Genomic DNA, 22,623 nt, shown 5'->3' on the forward strand with positions numbered 1-22,623 from the left:
ACCAGTGCTTTCCTGCCAGATACGAATGTCACTTCTTAAAGTCAAGCAACTGAAATTTACAGCCTGCAATGAGACAAATACTGAATGAAGTGGGAATGAAGCTACCCACAGTGATATGTGGTTAATTATCTTTTATTTTCCCTTTTCATTGTTCTTATTTCCTGTGTGCAAGATGAATAACATCCAATCCTTTTGAACTGCCGGCCAGCAGCACACTAATCACTAAACCATGCAGCCATGCTGATCTTCCATTTTCATCTCCTTCCATCTCACTGGTTCGTTGACAACACCCTAAGCCCCTCATGTAAGACTGCCATCACTGGCTCTGGCCCTTCTCTTTCCCAGCCAAGGCTTTCCTGTGCCTCTTTTATCCAGCAGAGGCAGCTTTCTGGAATACGAAAAAGTCCAGAAGTGTCCCAGCCTTCCAGCGAACAAAAACCTCAGACAGATGTTAGTCCTCCTAGTGGACCACGAGAGTTTGACAGATGCTGCTAATTGTTGTTTGCAAACAGCTGCCGTCGCTCAGCAGGGAAAGCCTGTCAGCACCCTACTGTTTCTGTGTTTATTATAAACAAGTTGTGGGGGCCCTTCAGCGAGGTGGAGGGGTCTCTGAAGGTTTATTCCAGCGGCATAGCTGCAGCGTTTCGAGAGGCGGAGCAGCGGAGGTGGTGTAACAGTAGCAAAATGGTGTTGATAAAGACAAGCAATCGGGGGAGAGGTCACTGTGTTTGTTTGACTCGCTCTCTTAATCATATATTTTCTCTTTGTCTTCCTCTCGCTCTGCTGCCATCCTCAGGTTGCTGCTGGAACTGCTCGAGCTGCTGTTTGACAAGTTCAACGCCGTGGCGACGGCTCACAGTATTGTTCTGAGCCATCTGCAGCAGATTGTGGTGTCTCCCAACGGAGCCCAGGAGGGCATCAAACTTTACGAGCAGGCCGACGTCTCCGCCAAGATCCAGACTGTGCTGCAGGTCAGCTATGCTGGTGGAATTATTTTAGTTTGATTTTATTTGCAAATCACAAAAGCACAGCCAAGCTATTGTTTTAGATCCAGTGCATTTAACAGCTGCATCATTAATAATGTACTCATAATCACATGTAATACTTTCTGCTGTACTCTGCAAATGCCCATTATCCATTTTCAATGTCAGGAAAACATTTATAAATGAAAGCTTTTATATTATGTAAACTTTTATATTCTATTTATATATATATATTATATTTTTGGATTGTGTTGTATTTAATCTTCTCAGAAATATCTCCTCTCCTTCATACACTTTGGTGATCAGTACTGGTGAGGCTATTATTTCAGGCTAGTATTTTACAGGAGCACGCAAACCCCATGCCAGTACACCATTATATGAGTAATTAACGCTTATTACTAATACTGTTCATCTAATGATTACACCACACTGTAAAACATGCTATCTTGTCACTTGAAATGAGCTTAAATCTCGTCAAAACATGTAATATTTCGAGATTTCAATATTTTGAGATGGTTGTGCCCTTATTATAGGATTATGTCTAGACATTTTTACTTGTTTTAAGTAATTTTATTAGGTAAAATGATCTCACTGTACTGACAGATAATTTGGCTAGTTTCAAGCACATTTCTTAAAACAAGCAAAATAATCTGTCAATACAGTGAGATCATTTTACTTAATAAAATTACTTAAAACAAGTAAAAACAGTCTAGAAGTGAGCTAGATCATCTTAAATTATGCTTACAACAATCTCAACAGGAGAAATATTAGATTTATCAAATATATTTAACATAATTTTACCTGGCAATATACAATTTGTGCAGTGTATCACTCTAAAGGACACAGAGTAGTTTCCACCCAGTTTATACATGTACGCTTATGTTCATAGCACATTAAAAAGGCAGGGAAGATGTATTGAACACAGCAGTTTAAGCAGTTTATACTATAATGCCTGTTGCCGAATGCTGCGGATGTAACTGAGACTTGGACGCTTGCCTCTCACGCTCCTGATTGTAGACAAATCAAGAGAGATAAGTCGTCCCCTCATGGCCAGCTCTGGGTACTGAATGAGACGACTATCAAGATTAATTATAGTTACAGTCAATCAGTTGCACAGGGATTTAACTGGGAGTACATGAGAAGCTTTAGGTAGATGAAGCTTTGTCAAGAAGGAGCACTATAGTAGACTCTGATTCCAGCAGGAGCCAAGTGTGGACACTCTGCATGCAGGTTTGTTGAGGTCATAAGTTCACCACAGAGACAGAAACAGCCCACTGTTGGCCTCAAAGGCTGCAGGTATCCGCCGCATGCAGGGAAGACCAGAGAGCATCAGGCGGACTGATGCAGGGGGAACCATGGCAACGGGTATCCAGACAGCATCATGCGGCGGTGCAGCAGGTTTTGCTGCATTCTGAAACAGTCTACTGCAGGTTTCACACAACATCTTCAGACAATGAGATGTTGGGCCAGTTTTAAAGCAGGTTTAAAAGGTTTTGAGTGGTTTGTGAATCTTTCAGCTGTAGCCAGTTTGTTTACATAATCCCTTGTGTCTGCAAATGCATTGATTATATGAATATATAGTCGATTTGAGAGGACTGCTGTTCATAACTTTGTGTAGATCTCTTGACTTAATGTCCACTTTCTGATTTTGGAGCTGTAATTTCAGAAAATAAGAAATCATCTTTCTGGTGAAGGAGGCAGATGGGGAGCTGAGTAGGAAGCTTACGTTTGCTGAATAGTCCACGTTAGCTCCTCCTGATGCCATTCTTAATTGGGGTGCATTAATGGTGAAGTATTGACTCTTGAGAGATTCTGTAATTGTTTAGGGCCACATAGGGCAGGATATGCTTTCCGACTGATTTTGATGATTGACTGTTTGTGAGCATTTATCAATGGATATTTGGTTAAACACAGGGAAGCAGAAGCAGTCGCAAAAAAAGGGTGAAATGGTTGCCGCAAAATATATCAGCATGCTGAAGAATAGATTTGTCAACATTTATTTATTTTTTATTATGTTGTTATTCAAAACCAGCTGGAGGAAATGAAGTTATTGTATTGGAAGAGTAAGGGAGGCTGTCTCTCTTTTCACTCTCACTCGTTCCTCTAGTTCAGCTTAGCTCTCTCAATAGTTTATGATATTCCTTAGCCATTTGGTAGAAAGGTGGGGGCGGCGAAGTAGGGAGAAGATGGGAGAGGGAGCATTAGAGAATGTATGTGAGTGAGAGCGAAAGAGAGAGAGCATAGAAGCAAAATGAAGCAGGGAGGAGAGTGGCAGTGCAGGCTGAGAATGAGTAAATGGTTTTGTCATCACTCCATCAGAAAAGGCGAGGAGTCGCATTCTGACCTTGTACTTTCCTCCTCTTTCTCAGAGAGAGCGAGCACGAGAAAAAGAGGGGAGAGGGTGCATCCCTGCCGGTAGACTTTGAGGAATTGGCTGCAGCCCCTGCAGAGTTAACCAAAAGGCAAAGCATATATGTTTTAGTGCCGTTTGATACATGATTTTGAGTCAATATGTAGCTGTTCATTCTAGACCGTTTGTCTAGTTGGATTGAGCTGGCGTGGAGTAAATTAGGCACATGTACATGACGAGGCGTTCCTCCACAGGTGCATTACGCTACTGAAGTGCCTTTGGAATGAATACATATTTAACACTATTCTAATCCTTTCAGTGCTGTTTCGTCTGTCTGTTGTGCTGTCAAAAGGCATAAAACTTGTGTTTTTTATACGAAGTGATGGAAAACACTCAGACCCTGCTATGAAATAGGCACTGAGGATAAGTGTGAAAGGCAGATGATCAGATGGTGATTCAAGCAAAGACAGGAGCGGATAAAGGCTTTGAGTTTGAGAATGCAAAGGTAAGTGGTGGAGGTTGGGATGAATGAAGGAAAACACTTTTTTCTTCTCCACAGAGTCCCTGCCTCTGCTGAAATGGATCGCATTAAGTCCCCGGCGCAGCATAAGCCCGGCCGTCGCCAGGGGCTGCGCACCCTCCCGTCGCTGTGATGAGAGATAATGTAATCTCTTGATTAGAATCCTCATAATGGGAGATGAGCTTTTTTATATTCAGTCATTCGTGTTATTATTTTCCCCTCCGATTGTTTCCTTTCGAAAGGCTTCTCGTCTGATTCTCATTCCCTCGCCCCCCCTCTTATTCTTTGGGCTGTGAGTGACAAAGACAGCATGACAAGTACATGCTCCGCCTGGCGATCAAGCACGGCCGCTTCTTCTGAAAGCGCCTCAGGTTCTAGCGGGCTCGCCGATTCCGGTCCAGCGGAATCCTATCTGCAGATCTCAAGTCAGTAGAAAACAGGGAATGTGTAGCAGCACCTTGGGAAGCTGTGCTTGAGTTGCGGCTCGTGGGTGCCATTGGAGGAAGAAGATAAAAGCATTTGGCATTCAAGCAAAACACAACTGGTAACATGACAGCACCAATATACCTTCAAGTAAGAGCTACACAGGAGGACATGAGCAAGATTTTTTAAACATGTTGCTCTTGAAACGTCTTTGCTTTTCATTACCAAGTTCAGCCGACCGAGGCACTGTAATTTTCAGGACAAAGGCAGCCGTCACAGTGGACATTATGTGACACGTCTGTCGGTGTTTTAAGGTGATCGTGCTCCTCTAGTGGACATGTTCATATGCTTTTAATGAGAAGAAACCGATAGTGTGCCCAGTTTGTGGCAGTGATGTATTGGCAGACAAGATTCAGTTATTTCACAGCATGAAAAATAGGGGAATTGATGACTTCGAAGCCTGTTGTGAACAAAGGTGCATATTGTGTATGGGGATTGTCTGCCCTGGTCCAGATCATCAGATTCACACCGACATATTTGACATCTAAGCATGACATCGTAGATGTAAACAAACATCATACAGAAAAAGCCATGGCTACACTACAAGTCTTGGCGATCTCACACTATCAGTTTTTTTGGGGGCGACTAAAATATCAGCGATTACACACTGAACTATTTGGGATCACATGCTACTTAACTTACAAGCTTAAAGTTGCTGAACTGAACGTTTCTCACTGAACTTACGGAAGCTCACGCTCCCTGGTTACTAGGAGGTAGTGATTGGTTTGATCAAGTGGGTAACACTTCTGCCTTCTATGCTGTAGACTGGGGTTCGGTCCCCTGCCTGAGCAAGCACCCTGCACCACCCTATACCAATAAGAGTCCATGGGCAAGACTCCTAACACGACCTTCACCTGCCTGTTTAAATGAATCAAATTGTAAGTCACTCTAGAAAAGAGCGCCTGCCAAATGCCATAAATGTAAATGTAGGAAACGCAAATAAACGAACATGGATGGAGTGGCTTGCTTGCTCCTGCCCTCTCTGTCCTATATGCTGACACAGTAAAGATGCAGCAGGTAAACATGTTTAAATGAGGCTCGTGGATTTAAAAATATAATCAGAGTGGTGTTTTTTAGAGCTTTAAATATACTATATAAACTTGATTGTGCTCCTGTCTTAAACTCGGCTCATTAAAAAGCTTCACTTACATTTACATTTACAGCATCTAGCAGACGCTCTTATCCAGAGCGACTTACAAGAAGTGCTTTGTCAATCTAGAGAAAGTATCTTTGCTAGTTACCAATAGCTTAGAGAAAAAGACAGTCCTGAGCTCAGATACTGCTAGAAACATATGTCACTGCAGACACCAAGAGAAAAAGAAACAGAGTTGAACGCAGAACTCTGTGCCATTCAATGCAATACAATAACAATAAGATACAATACAGTAAACTACAATACAGAGTGCAGTACAATAAAATAAGTGCAGCTTATAGTTCAATGCTCACTTCACTTCACTATAGTTCAATGCGCACTTCACACGTGAGAGAGTTTTCACCATTTTTCTTCCTTTACTTGCTGTATTTTCTTCTTTCACGCTCAGTTTTCATTGGCTGTTGCAGGAGTCTGTTCAGATTGAGTCATTGACCAGTTTACACTAGATTTTGCTCAGAGTCGGGTTGGAAAAGTCATGTTTGATGAGCTCGGACTGAAACACAGTCGGAAGTCTGTGCCCTTCACACATGACTCGATTCTCTCTCTAACTGTCAATTAAAAACTCACACACTGCGAATCGGGGCTAAAATGGGGGTAAAAGTTCTGTAGTGTAACCCTGGCTTAAGAAGTTGTAAGTGATTGAGCAACTTTTGTGATATAAATTTGGCAACAACTGGGATAATTTTCCACTGAGCTGTCTAAATCGTGCTGTTCTAACTGAGCTCGTGGGCTTTATGTATGTCTGTATGTTACTGTGACAATGATATTTGGTATCTGTTTGGTACCTGTGTAACTCATGGCCTTGAGTGGCTCACTGATTTCATAAAGTGTAATGAACTTGGCAGTAATACATGTTATAATGGATGTGTGTAGTGATAAGTGTCTACATCAAGTATTTTATTTAAGCAGTAGAACACAAGAAGGAGTGTCTTTATCACTTTTATACAACAGGTAAATAAATACAGTAAGAAATGAATAAACTGGCCGTGAACGCGGCGTTTAATATGTTTTAATGTTCAGTCCTTCCTCCTAATTATAGCTCCTTAACCAGCAGCTTCTTGCTACGTCAGAGAAACGAGCTCCGCCCACTCGCTGCTCACTAAATTACACTAAATTCCCAAACTGTCGTCTCCACTGAGCAGCTTTCCTGTTTTTATTGGGTCAGTTTTATGGCTCAGTCTGATTTGGTCCGACTCTGAAGATCAGACACGTCTGGCGAATGGTGTTGGATTCATTTCTGGCTGATTCCAGGTTGTTCAGCTGTTCTTCTGTCACAGCTGCCGGCTGAAAAGCTGCTCAGTGGTGACGACAGTTTGGGAATTTAATGTCCTCTCATCTTCAGAGTCGGACCAGATCGGCTGTCGGTCAGATTTGATCTTAAAAGTGTCCGTTTTCTGTTTGTGGCAAAGTAAGAAGTAAAAACGTTCACATAGCTTGAGCGTCTCCTACAGCTGTCAAAGTCGTTGCTTAGCAACGGCGTCTCCGCAGAGTGATCGTGTTTGTGAAAAAAAACACGTGTTGTTATGGCAAAATATCAGCACCTTTAGAACGGTTCTCAGCCAGTCAGCTCGCGTGGCCGGAACTAACCGTTGTATGAAGTGACTTTAAACATGCCTCAGTCTCATTTCATATCCAGAACTATCTGTTCTGTAACTAATGGTTCAGAGCTCATAAAGAGATGAAAAACAGCATTAGAAACTTTGGAGGTACCCAATAAGATCTGCAGAGAGGAGTTATCTGGACATGCGAGACAGACACTTCTTAGTTCCTGTGTCCTGAAATGAGCTCTGTTTGGAGCCTAATTTAAGCCTGTCACAGGTCAGAATGAACGGTAGGCATCCAGAACATGCCCAGATGTTGCTGACCTCTTGTTCTTCTGGAGCATGCATGGGACCTTGTTATCGCTCTCTGTCTTTCTTTGTTATGTGAATTTTTGCTCTGCCCCTCACCCGGTCCTGGTCTTCTCCCATTACCCCTCCTGAGAATGGTAGGGAGAGCACTGACCTTTCAACTGAGCAGAAGACATGACAGTTTAGGGTGGACGGACAAGAGAAAACATGATAAATTTTCCTTCCCCTTTCAGGTTGCCTTGTGAGCCGTTCCTGTTCTCTTGGCTGTGCTCCGTGTCCTTTAATAGGTGGGAGAACATGAGATTTTGTGTGTTAAATCCATTTCGGTCTTGTTACTCTTTCTCTGAAAGATGTCTGGCATTGTATGAGTATGAGCTTTAGTGGAAGTAGTGGTTTGGATGAGATGCAGAAAGATGGAGTTACTTTACCCCACACTAATGGGGTAGATAGTGGTTTAACATAAGGAGAGAAAACAAGGGAGCTTGAAGAGTAACGGGTGGTCCAAGGGCTTTGAGCTAAAAACGAATATGATATTTTCCTTTTTCCCCATTTAATGGGAACTGATTTTGGGAGATTGAAAATGCACCAATTGTTACGTGGTGAGCCACTGGAAATGGATCAGTTACCAGTGGCATACGGCCAAATAATTGAAATATTCAAGTGTATATTTTTCACGTTTGGTATAAATTTTGTATGTGTTTGATTCTCAGTTTAGTATTCCAAGCTTTTAGTATTTTCAAGTCTTTTATTAGGCTCAGGAATTCATAGCCTAAGATAAATTTCATCATTAAAGCCTCTTAACAGTTGTTGTTAAAACATAGAAAATATTAACAATATATAAAATATATTTGGTTTTCTCGAATGAATCCTAAATTCGTGGCAGGCCTTCTCGTGTCCTCACCCCAGAGCCATAGCTTTGCCTTTAGCTTTGTTCCCACTGAAGCTAATCGAGATGCTTAGATGATGTCTAAGAAATCGTGCATGGGAGCTCTTTAAATTATCGGGCGATTGGAGGCACAAGTTTAATGAGTCGCCTTAAATATGTGAGTATGGTGATGCTTGAGTACCTCCATGCCTCCAATCCACGCTCCGAGTCTGACTCAGATCCGTCATGCACCCAGAAATATTAGCTCTTTATTCTCCTTTTCTTTCTAAATGAAGCAAGTTTGCAGCAGGTTTAAAACTTGACCACACCAATAGCAGATCTGTTTATTTTAATGAGATCTCACACGCGTTTTTGTCCTGCTGTATCAGAGAAGAGTAGCATCCAAACACTGTTAGTACAGCACAGAAGCTGCCCTGAAACTAGATCATCACAAAACACTATGGAAAGTAAGAGTGTGATGAGTGAATTTTTGTGGCGTTTATGTTCCACTTGCGTGTAGAAAAAAGTGGACATGCTTCAGATTTTAAGGCTTTTTTTTCTTGATTTTCTCCCCAGTTTAGTTGTCAGTTCCACCCGCCAGTTAGGACTCCCCCAATCAGATGCTATCAACGCTAGAAGGGTGAAGGTGTAACACAGGCTTCCTCTGAGATCTGTGAAACCAGCCACCACATCTTTTCAAACTCACTGGACAGCCAAACGTGCTTGGAGGAAAGCTGTTACGTCATCTTACAGACGCCTGCACTGACTAGTATTACATTGAGTGATGGGGAGAAGAGAGGGGCCATCCTACCCACCCAAGGCCACGGATGGCTGTAGCATCACCAGGGATCGAACCCAGGGATCTCCTGATGACGGGGCCAACGCTTAGACGGTTGCGCCACTCGAGAGCCCCTCAGATTTCCTTTAAGGGTGATTTTGAGGACAGATATTCAAGTACTTCTACAAAAGTATCCACAAATATTTGAAGCTTATAAAATGCTTTTTGAGCCAGACCTGTTTGTTATAAAGGACACCTTTCTGATATTGTGTGAGCATTTTAGCTCTAGGTATCATATTTTTGGATTCCTGCTTGATTCAGGGTTCAAGCGCCCCCCATTACAAAGTCTACATTGAACTTGCGGCATGATGTTCAACATTAGAGCCCTCACCTTTGGATATACTGTGAACACAGTCCTGCACATCCATGGAGAATAAGGACAAAGAGTCGAGCATTTATCACTGTGTTTAAACCTTCCAGACTCAAATTATATTCCAAGGACACAGTACGTGTGAAATGTTTTTAATTGTAGACGATGTTTATTAGTCATTTTGATGTCCTTTACAATAAACATTGGCCCTGAAAAGCAGGAACGCCCAAATACATCATTTTTAGAGTTACAGTAAAAAACCCTAAACAAAAACCACCGTAAATTGATTTTTACACATGGTCACTTACAAGGAGTACACAATGGGATGATTCTGAAAAAGATCATCTGCAGTCATGTTTGTTGTGATAATCATCAATATATTTATGGCAAAGCCTGTTGTTTGCATTGCATAACAAGTACTTCATGTGTCACATTTGTCATAGATCACCTCCACCAGAGCACCCCCCCAAGACCTCTGCCACAGTTCGCACCCTGACTTGACCCTATGCTACCAGATCCAGATGTCTCTGTTGACCTCAGGTCTTCACCGTAGTGTGTTTAACGAGCAGAGAATTGCAAACAGCTCGCATGTACTGTAGGAAAAGAGTGAGAAAGAAGCTGAAGAGTTCCTTTGAACTGGCGTCTTAATGCTTCATTTTTCATTAATAGATTCTTACTCAGTCCTGCCTCTTGCTGTGCTGTGATTTGGTCACAGCCAGTTGGAAGAGACATACTGGCTGTTCATTCTGAGCACAGTTCAATTAAGTTTTTCTTTTTAAGTGCCTGATGCTTCATGAGTCACCGGCTCTGCTGTGACCGTGTGCTCCTTCGCACTTCTGCATCGGAGAATAGAGAAACTTTCCAAAGCGGTCACTGAAAAGATGCACATGGCAAAATCTCTCTGTGCGTATACGCACACCTGTTACTGTTGCCTATGCTCTGCAGCATCACAGGCTGAATTGAGAAGGAGGAAGGCTTGATAGAGAGGGGACTTTGCATAAGTTGAGCCAGTAATGTGTTTAGATACAGTGTGAGCCACAGGTATTTACAGTAGCTGGTTTTGACCTAGGGAAGTCGGCCAGTTTCGGTGCGCATAAACAAGAAAGTGAGTATTAAATGCGCTATTGTAGTTTATTGTAAATGATCTTTTGTGAATGGCTATAGTCAGTGTGGCGCTCCCAGTGTCATGAGAGCCCCCCACAGTGTTAAATGATTGCGGCAGTGTGGGGTAAATTTTCCATCTTTGAACGCTCGGTGCCCCATGTTCCTCAGGCTATACTGTGAAGACTTGCTGGTTGTTTTTGAAAAGCATGGCTCTCAGAGTTCATTAATTACGGCAGTAATCACGCATTCTGTTGCGGCGTGTCTCTCTCTAATGGCTTGGCCTGTACTGGCCATTCAGGATATTGCTGACTGGAATTCTAATGGCCTGTTGTTAATGAGAGCTTCTTAACAGCAACCTGCCAATGCAGTGTTTTAGGGAGTCAGATGTGGGACAGACTGTGTCCCCAACCACAGAGGTTTTCACTGATGAAGTTTGTCTGACAGGTAACTGCAAATGGGCTTTTGTTGGACCTGGAAGATGTTCGCTATCTAGTAGCTAAAGACAAATCTGTGTCTGTATGTGACCCTTAATCTTCTACGAATGGCAGTAGACTGAGGGAGTAGGCTTGTTAATCATATAAATTACCGAACACATTATGGTTAACTACCTTAGGTGTCCTTAGGTAGTCATCATCACCAATCATGTTGAAAACGAGAGCCATTAGATTAAGCCAGAACCCGCAGTCCTGCTTCTTTGCAGTGTTCTTATATGTGACTCTTGTCTTTTTTCAGCTCTTATTCCAACAGTGAGCCACAGGTGTCAAGTCTGCAGCTGTCCCATGTGTCCTTAAAAGCATTTTGAGGTGTCCTGAGATTAAGTAGCATGAGCTCTTGAACTTTGCACGGCAGCTTGTATGAAAGTGATGGGAAAGCTTTACGATACATATCCACTGCACACAGCCGAATATCCCCACTTCTCTTGACTTTTGGAGACTTTCTCAAAGAAACCTGCAGGGAAATATTTCCACACTTCCAAAGTTCAGTCCTAGATGTTTTGCGTTTTCTGCTTCTCACAGTCCAATTTATCCTAATTACAACTCTAGACTCATCGGTTCATGAAGCCTAACACCACGTCAGAGATGTTTAGCTTCAGTCCAGCTTCAGAAGTCCAGAAAATGCACCCCTGCGCTCCCAATGCCATCTCCTTCCCATCCCAAATGTCTTACACTAAGCTGTCTAATGTCTACTTTTTGGTTAAAAGTGAAAGAATTAGCATTACTGTGTCAGGAGAAAAAAGCTCTAAAACGCTGCTGTTTGTCGCCCTCTAAAACCTGACAATCATTCCTCACACCACATCAATCCTCTTCATGTGTTAGAGCTTGATCGATTAATCGATGTGCCAGTATTATCGTCCGCTATGAGCTTGTGGCAAATAAATAGTATCAACGTTTATAATGGCAGAAAAATGACAATTAAAAAAGAAACTGAGATACGGAGGACAGATCATTTAAAATGTTTTGTTTGTGCGAATGGTGTTGTTGCGGAATTTGTCCATTAGAGGGCGCACTGCATCGTCCCTGCTAGCAACGCGTGTTTGGGATGCCGCAAGTCAGCTGACCCAAGCAAAGTTAAGCAGAGTACTCCACGATGAAGGTTCATGTTAAGCTGATAATCGTCACATTTAAAGACATTGCTTTAATAATAACAATATATCCTCATCACTCATCATCCCTTAGCCTAAATAAAAATGCCTGCTTTTTCTGCAGCAACGCGACGAATTGTTCTACCATGTCGAAATGTTCCACTGTGGTGCATATTTATAGGCAGCTCCATACAGAAAACTCCATACAGATATTTGAAGAGCTTAAATCACCTTATCCAAAACTCCTACCAGCATTAAAACTATGAAGCTGAGGACGGTTTCTTATTCGCCGGCTTCTTGTTTGTATTTTCCTGTTCCACCTTAAATGGTGCAGCATTTACATTCTGATGTGTCGAATGAATTCAGAATGTAACTGCTGCGATATTTAAGGTGGAACGGGAATGTAATTCGAACAAGAAGCCGGCAGTTGTCCTTATTAGAAAATATTACCAGCAAGTGGGATATTTTGCCTAAATAGCCTTAATCGTAAGCGGTAATATTAAGATGAATCTGTAGTGAATTAAAATGAATAAATTATGACACTGTACTAATGATATGTCCATTCACTGTGGGACTGCTTGATGACTGGGGCAGATAATTAGAGAACTGGTACTGGCAGGCAAACATCACAATTACTCTGTTAATATTATGGTAGTTGAGTGGTATAGTCTAAGCTTTTGACAAACTTGTAGATTTATTTATGAGAAAGTGGCTTTGTTTACACGCAAAGATTTTCTCCGGTCTGATGTTATTCGTTCTGATTATCAATTAAGACTGAGGTTTATATCTCACTCTACTCCACAGTCTGATAGAAAATCTATATTTACATGCCCACTACAAGTAATCAGATCCACAATTTCGTGCATGGGCATTTGTACGTTACCAAGTTTTGACCGAGTCCTCTTTGAATCCTCCTTCAACGCACTAATCATCAGATTCATCCACTCGGGGAAGGGGTGCGAGACACAACCCAGCTTTGGGGGCAGTCGTGGGCTGGAGATTAGGGAACCAGCCCCTTCTAATTCTAAATTCTTTCAAAATATGTTGCATGTAATTACACATTTCTACCAGAGTGGCTTCCAAATCACTGAATTGTAGCTTTTATTTGAAGAGGTAGGTTATTTTAATTGGCCTCACTTATGATAATTCCTATGAATTGTTCATGAACTAAAGTTGCTTATTTAAAAAAAAATGCCAAAAAGGTAAAAAAATTATATTCCAGTATATTCTGTTTATGTTTTGGGTTATTCTCACAGCATAACAGCATAACAGCACAGTTTCTGTTCTTGCTAAATCCAGGTTCCATGAGCAGATATTATCTATTCCTTGAAGCTATGACTGAAGTTTTAGGTTTACTTTCGCAGACAGCAAGGGAACTATGCTGGGAGCTGCCACTAATATCCCTCAAATACTGGGAATGTGCTGTGTGCTCAAACACAATATGCAGTAAACATGGCTGTTTAAATATTCAAACACTCTTCGCTGCCAGTGGCGGTGAAGTGACAGCCAGCCAAAGCGAATTGCCAGAATGCAGCCAGAAGACAATGATTGGTTTTAATTAAAGATGACAGGCCCACGTTCCTTTGTTGTTGCTTTAACATTTTAATCAACATGTCATTGTAGCGCCCTGCCTGAGGTGTCATATTTGCATATTAAGCTTCCAGAACAGGACATTGAGAAGTGCTGTGTAATCGATAGTACATGATTAATCATCCCTTTTTATTATCTCTTGTATTGTGTGTGTGTGTGTGTGTGGGTAGAATGTAAAGTTATGGTTTTAAGGCTGTTGGCAGATTTCTGAGGTAGCTGGTTATGTTTCAGGGAGCCCTCCAGTCATGATCTTAACTCTGTGGGTGGTAAGACAAATGGGTAGGACCGATTTGAGCAGGTAATTTCATGAATTGTATGTTAAGAGTTACATAATCACGGGAGTTTTGTGTCTTCTGGCGCTTAAGATATGTGTCTAAACCCGATGGGACCTTGCGTCATGTTGTTTCCCAAATATGGATTAGGCTTGGATCGGGTTCTGATTTCACATTTGAACAGATTCCACCCTGAATTTCCCCCGGCTTTAGTGTTTGTCCTCACTTTATTCATCCTCTAGTTTTATTACCTTAAAAAAAAAAAAAAAAAAAAAAAAAAAAAAAAAAAATTATATATATATATATATATGTATATATATATATATATATATATATATATATATATATATATATATATTATATATATATATAGGCATGCTGTAATCACTCACTTGTGAATTAGGCACCAAGATCCACACTTTTGAGACAATAGATGCAAAGGATATGGTAAAAACTATTATGGAAAGCTTTTCCAGACTAAAAACTTCAGGTTGTTCTGAAGCATTACTTGATAAAAATTGCCGTTTTTCATTTTTTGACATAATTTGAAAAGACCAGTTGCCCTTTATGATTATCCTTTATGATAACAGACTAACTGAAATGATAAAAATGATTCATTCATTTACTTCCATTAAAATGTAAGGATGTTTTTCCTCGTCCTGTAAAGTCACCCTTTTGGAGATGTAAGGTTTTGTTCCAGTGGCATTGATATGTAAGGTAACTGGCACTATCGTATTAGGCTTGATGGTGGACCCGTTCATATCAGTTTAGTACAATTTTTTTTTGTACTCTTGTCAGTTTTGGACTCGGAACTTGATCTCTTGGGGTTGGGCTTGGACTGGAAGTTTTCGGCTACTTTTGAATTCAGACCACTATTTCAGGCCTTATTAAGGTCTGGCATCTTCTGCCTGTTTCAATACTGGTTTTAACAAGCCCCTGTCCACTTGGCCTCATGTTTCCCCCTCAGGGCCATCTTAAGGGCTGTTCCAGTGCTTTATAAGGTCAAGTGAAGTGTTGACTTTGGCAGCAGAACTTTCACAAACATCATTGCGACCTCATTTTCCTGGTCAAACTTGAAAATAATGTTGGACAAAGCTGTTTATGAGCCACAGAGACAACCTTCATCACCATGCTTAATGTTTCAAAGGGGTAACATTTGATTTATTGGACTTCAGATTGCAGACGGCTCCGTCTGCTGTACATGGCTGCTGATATAATATGGTGTAGTGTGGTGGGTAACACCTCTGCCTTCTATGCTGTAGATTTGGGTTCAGTCACCACTTGGGCAAGCCCCTTGCGTCCTTGGGCAAGACTCCTAACACCACCTTCGCCTACCTCTATAAAAATGCTCAAATTGTAAGTCGCTCTGGATAAGAGCGTCTGTCAAACGCTGTAAATGTAAATGTAATATAATATCGTTACTCTACTCTGCTGTCTAGTTACCAGGTTAAAGGCTACATATCTAACAACCACAAAAAGTCACTATACTATGACTCTGCATTAACATTTATAGCCAGATTAAGTTCAAACTTAAATAAAAAGAAGGTTTTACATTGCAGAGTTTGCATGGCTGTCCTAGTCTAACCTGCAGAGTTAGTACCTCTAGTACCTCTGCATGTATATGCAGGTATTTCTTTGGGTTAAATGAAAAATTTTTATCACTCTCCATTATTTTTCTCTACAGTACACAGAGACACACTCTTTGCTGCTGGTCTCCTTTTTCAGAAAATGTTACATGCGGCACAAGAATCTTTATATCGTGGAACTGCAATCTTAAAAATAAGGCTACAAAGAAGGAACCATCTCTGGTTCCCTAAAGAACATTTCGTCGGATAATTCTTTAAAGGAATATTGCAGCGTTTTTCATCCTAATCTCAATGTTCTGAATCTGTAACCTACGGTTATGTGTTAATAATCAGAAAATAACTTGGAAAAACCTTAGAATCACCCATTAAATGTTACAGCCTGAGCTGAATGACTAATGCTAAATGATGACCACTGCTACAGTTATGCCTCCGCTAGCTTAGCAGGCCTGTAACTTAACCTAATCTGTTCCGTGACGAGTTAAGCTATGTCTTTTTATCACTCCAGCACCAGCCGCTGTTATTAATAACACCAGATTTCATCTTCTGAACTTGCAGAAATCGAACCTGTGTGGTGTATGAAACTGTTTAAGTCTGTGTGTTAAGATAACATTAACATCTGGTGCTACCAAGGAAAATATAATGGAACAAGATTAATAAAGCTCATGGGTTTATACACAAAACACATTCGGTCTACTTAGATTCAAGTCTTATGCTCAAACATTGCATCAGTAAACGTCAGTGAGCTGGACTGGAACCTGAAGCTTCTTTCTGGCCAGCTTCTAGGCTAATGTTGGCCTCTGGTGATGACCAGGACAGTGATTTATAAAGCTGTGGTCTGCGTAGCTCCTGCTGCCTGCTAATAGGACAGTTCTGCAGATGATATTTGACAGTTTATCTGACAGATGTGCATTATAAATTTCACACGCGTACAGATATAATCGTTTTACATGCCACCATCAGTTAATTACTATAGATAACTGTTAATTACATCTCAAACACTAAGTCAGCAATGTTTGTGCTTGCTGTCTGTAAGTATTGATAGTATTCCGGCATTCTGCTGACTTTTTTTTGGGCGGTAATTTCAAGTTCGTTCAGCGGTGCTGGGGCAGTTTGTAATGAGATAACAAAGCCATAACCGATCCAGCAGAGGCAGCAAACCACGTTTTTGTAAACCTTTTAAACATTTTAAAACAGATTAACTGGTGTATTTGAGTGTACAGACTTGATTTCGTTTGATTTGTTGTTGTATTAATTAAATGAAAGCTGTAATCTGAACAGTCGGAATTTCCCTATTTTCACTGTCCAAAGCACATACAAACACACTAAATAATACGTGAAAATAGCACATATCCCATTAGAAGTGCACTCATTAGTGTAGTAGATGAAGTGCAGAAGCGTGTGGTTTGGGATGCAGCATTAGATCAGCAGTTTCAGTGGCTGATTATAGCTTCGCTGTGCTGCTCGTTAGCTGCTCAGTAGCACTTAAACACCTCCAAGCATAGGTGTGAGGCATTTGTTGATTAGGGATCATTTATTAAGCTACATTAGTGCAATTATGGAGGTAAAATGGTGCGTTTATTGAGGTAAGCCAATGATAGCTTTGCATTGGCCATATTCGTTCTATGTTTAAGGCACCTCAGTGTAACCGCAGCACCATTTAAGGTGGAACAGAAGATTCATGAGAAGCTGGTGAATAAGAAGTTGATTTTATTATATATGTATTAGTTTATTATTTAAGAGCTTCGGCTGTTATGAAATATCACACACTGGGATGTTCTGAGCTCTGGAGAAATGCAGGCTATATGGATCCAGTTCACCAATCTAGCCAGTCATCTCATAGTGTTTTCTGGAGGCTGCATCTAAAATGTTCTCATGTCTTTAAGTCTTTTCGTGGTAATTCTGGGCCAATTTGCCTGTTATTATACACTTGCAGGTTTGCAGTTGCAGTAAAGGTGATGAGAGGAGCTCTATCAGAGCACAGTTACAGCTTGCCTACCAATATGGCAGTGTGGCCTTCTTAATGACGTTATCGAGTATCTTAATATGTTTCTGGTTGCCACATTGTGATTTTTTGATTAGAGTATTTTTGTATATTGGGCCCATGAAGCACTTCTTGCTGAGAAATCCAGCGTTTTCAATGGAAAAGTGTGAACTCTTTTGCGTTTGTCGGAAAAAAAATCTTGCATCTCCAAAATTGTAACTTTACAGGAGAAGGAAAAAACCTTTTTACTTTGAATGTAGGGCAATGGAACCAGACATTTTTCCAAGTCATTTTGGGCCGTTTCTTTTGGTCCGTTCCTCATGAAATTTACACACAATGTAAAGGGCAACGTGCATTTTCAAATTATGTCAAAAACTGAAAAACGACAAAAATGGAGATACAAGCTTTTCTTCCGACAGCAGCGATTTAATCATAATAAGCCAATAACTACTAAAAAACACGTTTTTGAGTGCAGCGTTTTTCCAGATGTAGACCCACCAAGTTCCCAGGGACAGAGAAGCAAGCTACACTTTTCTGAAGCCGTTTCAGGAAAGCGTCAAAGTCTCAAGGAGACGAGAAAAAAGCTGCCTCCCCCTTTTAATCTGGCGTTGGGTGGAGCAGAAGGAAGCCTTGTTTATTCCTTTAATTTCTTAATGCACTCTTTCAGCGCTTGAAGTTAAGAGCGCAAGTGCCCACCTGAACCCCCTTCATTGCCACTGCACTTCTTTAATTAGCCTGATTTGTTGGCTAATAGACAGGAAGAGAGCTGCTTTTCCGCACTCATTAAGTTAAGCACGCCTCCTTGAAGACAAGGGTCTGGAGCGTTTTAAGGTGCGCTTTGATTAACCTTCGCCTTGCTGTACGTACCTACGGCCCCTCCCGATGCGTCGGTAGACTTTGCTACTTGTTTGTGACTGACTTGTTACGAGGCTGTCAAACTGTGCTAAATGATAAGCAGATGTAGAGAGGAGGACTCCTCCACACATCCCCGCCCGCGGACACACCCATGCGCATGCACATTGTTCATCGCACATCACAAAACCAGCCACTGAACTCTGTTTATTATCTGGTGTGAAAAACCATTTGCTGTTTCTCTCAGACTCTCCTTCCTTTGCCCTGCTCTTTTCTTGGAAGAGGCCATGAATATTGATTTTTATTTTTTTTTTTTTCCCCCCCTTGTGCTAAAACAAGCCACTTCTAAAACCTTCAGTCGTGACAAAATGAAGTGTATGGGGATTCAAAAGGTACCAGTCACTATCCTCATGGCCAGACTGGTCATTTGCCTTTCAGCTGAAGGGGTGTTTATGGGCTCTCTTAATGGAGGTTTTCTTAAATGGGCCAGAGGTGATGTCCTAACTAATGGACCTTTATAGTGAATCACCGGTAAATCCGTGGAGCAGGCTTCACTGAATTTTATCTTTTACCTGAAACCACATAGGAGAAACAAAGTAGCCGTGTCACTGCTGACTGCAGCCAGAGCATTTAAAACCGTGGTGATGTCAGTAATGGTGATGGTTGTGCATCGTTACATTGGCTTTGCACAGAGACGTATTGGCTCCATTCAGACGTAACAGATCTGCTGCTTGCTTCTCTGACTCTGCTGCTCCACTGTTCTGTAGCGCTGCCCTTTCTGTCTGACCAGTATGAGCATGGAAAATGCTAGGCCAAAGCACCTGCATCTGTGAGATCTAATAATGACACTCCTGAAAATTTACCAAATGGTGCAGTAGTGACTATATCAGTACCGAAATATATTTTAGCAAATTTTGAGAAGATCTCAAAAAATGCTGATCATTACATTGGTAGCAAACACAGCTCTGAACAGTTGTACACACATAAAATCATTTTTTATTAAACAAAAAAGTTTAGTTAAGAAATAAGGGTTTCGGTACTGGCAGTTCTTACGATTCCACACGGATTTTCAGACTTTGGGACAATTCCTTTCAGAAGAGTGTGGCCGTGAGGGACAGGGATGCTGTCTCACTTCCTACTCTGAAATGCAGGGGTGTGGCTGAAATATGGCTCCGCCTATGGACTTAAACTCAGTTTCAGTAGTGACATGAACATATGGGACAGCTTTTTCTTTTCCCTCCCAATTTTCTCCCCAATTTAGACGTGTCCAATCCCACACACCAGTTAGGACTCCGCCAGTCACACTATACTGCGAAAGATAGCACAGGCTGCCTCCAAGGCCAGTGAAGCGAAGGTCGGGGGGCCGTGTTACCTACCCAGAGAGAGTAAGGTCAGCTGTGCTTTCTTCGACTCTTGACCACTGTAGCATCATCGGATCAAACTCACGATCTCCTGGTGATAGGACCAACAGGGACAACGTTAAAAAAAAAAAAAAAAAAATATATATATATATATATATATATATATATATATATATATATATATATATATATATATGTGTGTGTGTGTGTGTGTGTGGTTGTGGTTGTTGTGTGTGTGTGTGTGTGGTAAAGTATGTTTTTTTTTTTTTGTTTTTTTTTTCTTCTTCTTTCCTTAAAGTTACCATTTTGGGATACATGGTTTCGTTCTGATACACACACATTACATCAGAATAAAGTCGTATTCATAATTCAAATCAACAGAAAAACTATAAAAAGTAACAAGAATTTCTCGGGTCCATATTTTTCCTTGACACCTTCACAGCCGCCACAGAGACTCGTTAATATCATCAATTACATCATGAGCTCAATTTACTGAGCACTGATTGGTCAAACCAGGAGCTGCTTTTTAACTACATATAATACTGGACTTCCTCGAGGAGAGACTTGGAAATGGCTAAACAAACACACAAACATCCAGAAAAAAATATTATATATATATATATTACTCAAGATAAATGTATCTTTCAGCTTCACTTTAAAAAGAAATGAAATCCAAAAAAAAAACAAAAAAAAAACAGGAAATTATTTACGTATTACTTCTACAGACATTACAGCTGGAAGAATAGTGGAGCTGACCAGTCAGGGGCCACACTGTCCTAACTAACTGAACATAGATCACTGAATCTGAATTCTGCGTTCTTAAATACATCACAGTCCCTCTCCTCACTCTGCCTTTTTGGGCCAACGATGCCAAAGTCTGCGCCTTCGCTAGACTTGAGCACAGCTAATGGTGCTTGATGCTGATACAAAAGCAGATTTGTGAGGCTATAATGTCTTTGCAGGTGCTGCATCTAAAATAATGAAATGGTGAAGGTTATTCTTGGCTGTTCTTGCCACTTCACTGTACTCTCACTCATTACGCTTTTTGTAAGGTTGGGTTGCAACTCTATTTTTCACGTAGCTCTATATATACTTGTGACATATGACTGGGTGGAGGAGGCCCCAGGGAAGTATAATAAGGGCATTATATCAAACTGTAATTAGCACGCTGATATTTGGCGTGTCCTCTGACTTTAGGTGAAGATTAAGTGGATCCTGTCTCTGAAATGGTCTCCCTCTTTTCATACACAAAGCAGCCGTTGCTTTAGCGATGACCCACGGATGCTATTTTGAATACCTGGAGTCTGGTTTAATGAAGGGCTGTTGGGTCAATACTCTACACTGTTCTCAAAGTTCAGGCTCGGGTTTTAGTGAGTCGGAGAGTTATCGGCTAATGGAAGCGCCCGAAGGGAACAAAGTCTTAACTTTGCATCAGTTCAAGGACTCACCTCTGTGTTGATTTGTTTAAGACTCGTCTGGTCTGTCAGGGAAATAACGCCATTGATTTTTGTTCCTTCTTCACAGCCAAGTTTACTTTGTTGCTTTGCGATGCATCCTTTTGATTGACCCTCTCCTGTTTTCTCTCCCTGTCCTCTGTGCTCCCTCTCCGCCTGTTTTTCTGCCTCCCTCTCACTCTGCTCCTGTATTTCATCAGTAATACTCGTCCAAGTCTTCCTGTCTTTCCTTCTGCTTTGGTCACCCCATGGTTAATTTCCTTCAAAATCCAGTCTTCCTCCGCTAATGTAATCTAAGTAGGCTGGAACCCCTTCATCAGGCTACTGCTGGCGTTTAATTAAGTCAGGGGGGCTGTGTTCTCAGCTCGCTCCGTCAGTGAATCAGATGGTCATTAGTAATTAATACACTGACACCACTGTAATTGGTGGGTTCGGCCCGGCCCAAATAGGGCTGTCTCTGGGCCGAGGGATGGTTGATGGCTGTGGATGAGACCCCCTTCTCCAGGTTTAATTACGCCATTAATAGTCAGATGTATTTCCATCTGTCGTGCCATTCTTTTCCCTACGCTTGGGCTTCTTTCGTGCACCAGGTCGCAAATAGACCACATAAAGTTGCCGCGCTGAATTATGGAGCGCTTAGAAATTGGGGACCTAATTTGTTGAAAAGTTAGGCTCAACTTTGTTTCCCCCTCCTACTCCGTCTGTCGACCCCCCCCCCCCCTTTAATGGTTATAGCTGTGGTTGAATGGGATATTTATGAACTGGGGTCTGCCGTTTTAATCACGGTTAATGGGTTTTGGACTGGAGAAAGTGGCAATGGCTTTTGGAGACAGCTGGGGAGATGTATTTATTAAGTTTGACTGATCCGGGTCACCAGGATCATTTGTTTTTAGGCTAATTCAGTTTCAGATTTAGGCAGATTAAAAGTACTCTATGTGTATGTGTTCATGTTTTGGTCTAACAGACCAATGAACCACGACCTGCCAGGCCTCAGCAGCGATGCTGTGGTTGATTTAGCAAGTTCTTTTCACTTTATACGCATATAAGTGCTCTCTTTAAGGTGTTTTGGTACATTGTCTTCACGTTAGGCTTATTTGTCTACTCTTCTGTTCCAACAGGTGCTGCTGATGGACTACCTGGATGTGAAGAACACTCGCAGTGCTGCCGAACCCTCTGCTCAGCTTTCTTATGCCAGCACCGGAGGTGACTTCGGAGCCTTCTTCGCCAAGAAGAAACCACTTCGGCCCAAACAGTCGCTCTTCAAGTAAGTCCTGCTGATCTGCCACTACAAGCAAAGTTGCCAAAAGAGAGAACCAGTAGTGTTACAGTGGCGTGACGCACGTACAAAATCATGCATTGACCAATACAAAGAGCTCGAATCAGTTCCACTTATGTATTAGATAAGAGGTCTTATGCTTTAGTGATGAGCTCTCAGCTATTCAATAGTGGCTTCACTGGTGATCACTAGCAGAAATGGGTTAGTGCATTA

The 22,623-nt window shown here is 41.5% G+C and overlaps 1 protein-coding gene across 1 annotated transcript in view; it reads left to right on the top strand.

Moving 5' to 3' along the window:
* The window catches only part of exoc4 (exocyst complex component 4), a 263,398-nt gene that overhangs the window by 41,839 nt on the left and 198,936 nt on the right, over positions 1 to 22,623 (top strand). Inside the window, exons 7-8 of the mRNA XM_017711300.2 lie at positions 797 to 971; positions 22,253 to 22,398. Of these exons, the coding sequence (XP_017566789.1) occupies positions 797 to 971; positions 22,253 to 22,398 (321 nt within the window). The remainder of the gene's footprint in view (positions 1 to 796; positions 972 to 22,252; positions 22,399 to 22,623) is intronic.

Source organism: Pygocentrus nattereri, chromosome 1, assembly GCF_015220715.1.
Source record: "Pygocentrus nattereri isolate fPygNat1 chromosome 1, fPygNat1.pri, whole genome shotgun sequence".
Classification (NCBI taxonomy): domain Eukaryota; kingdom Metazoa; phylum Chordata; class Actinopteri; order Characiformes; family Serrasalmidae; genus Pygocentrus; species Pygocentrus nattereri.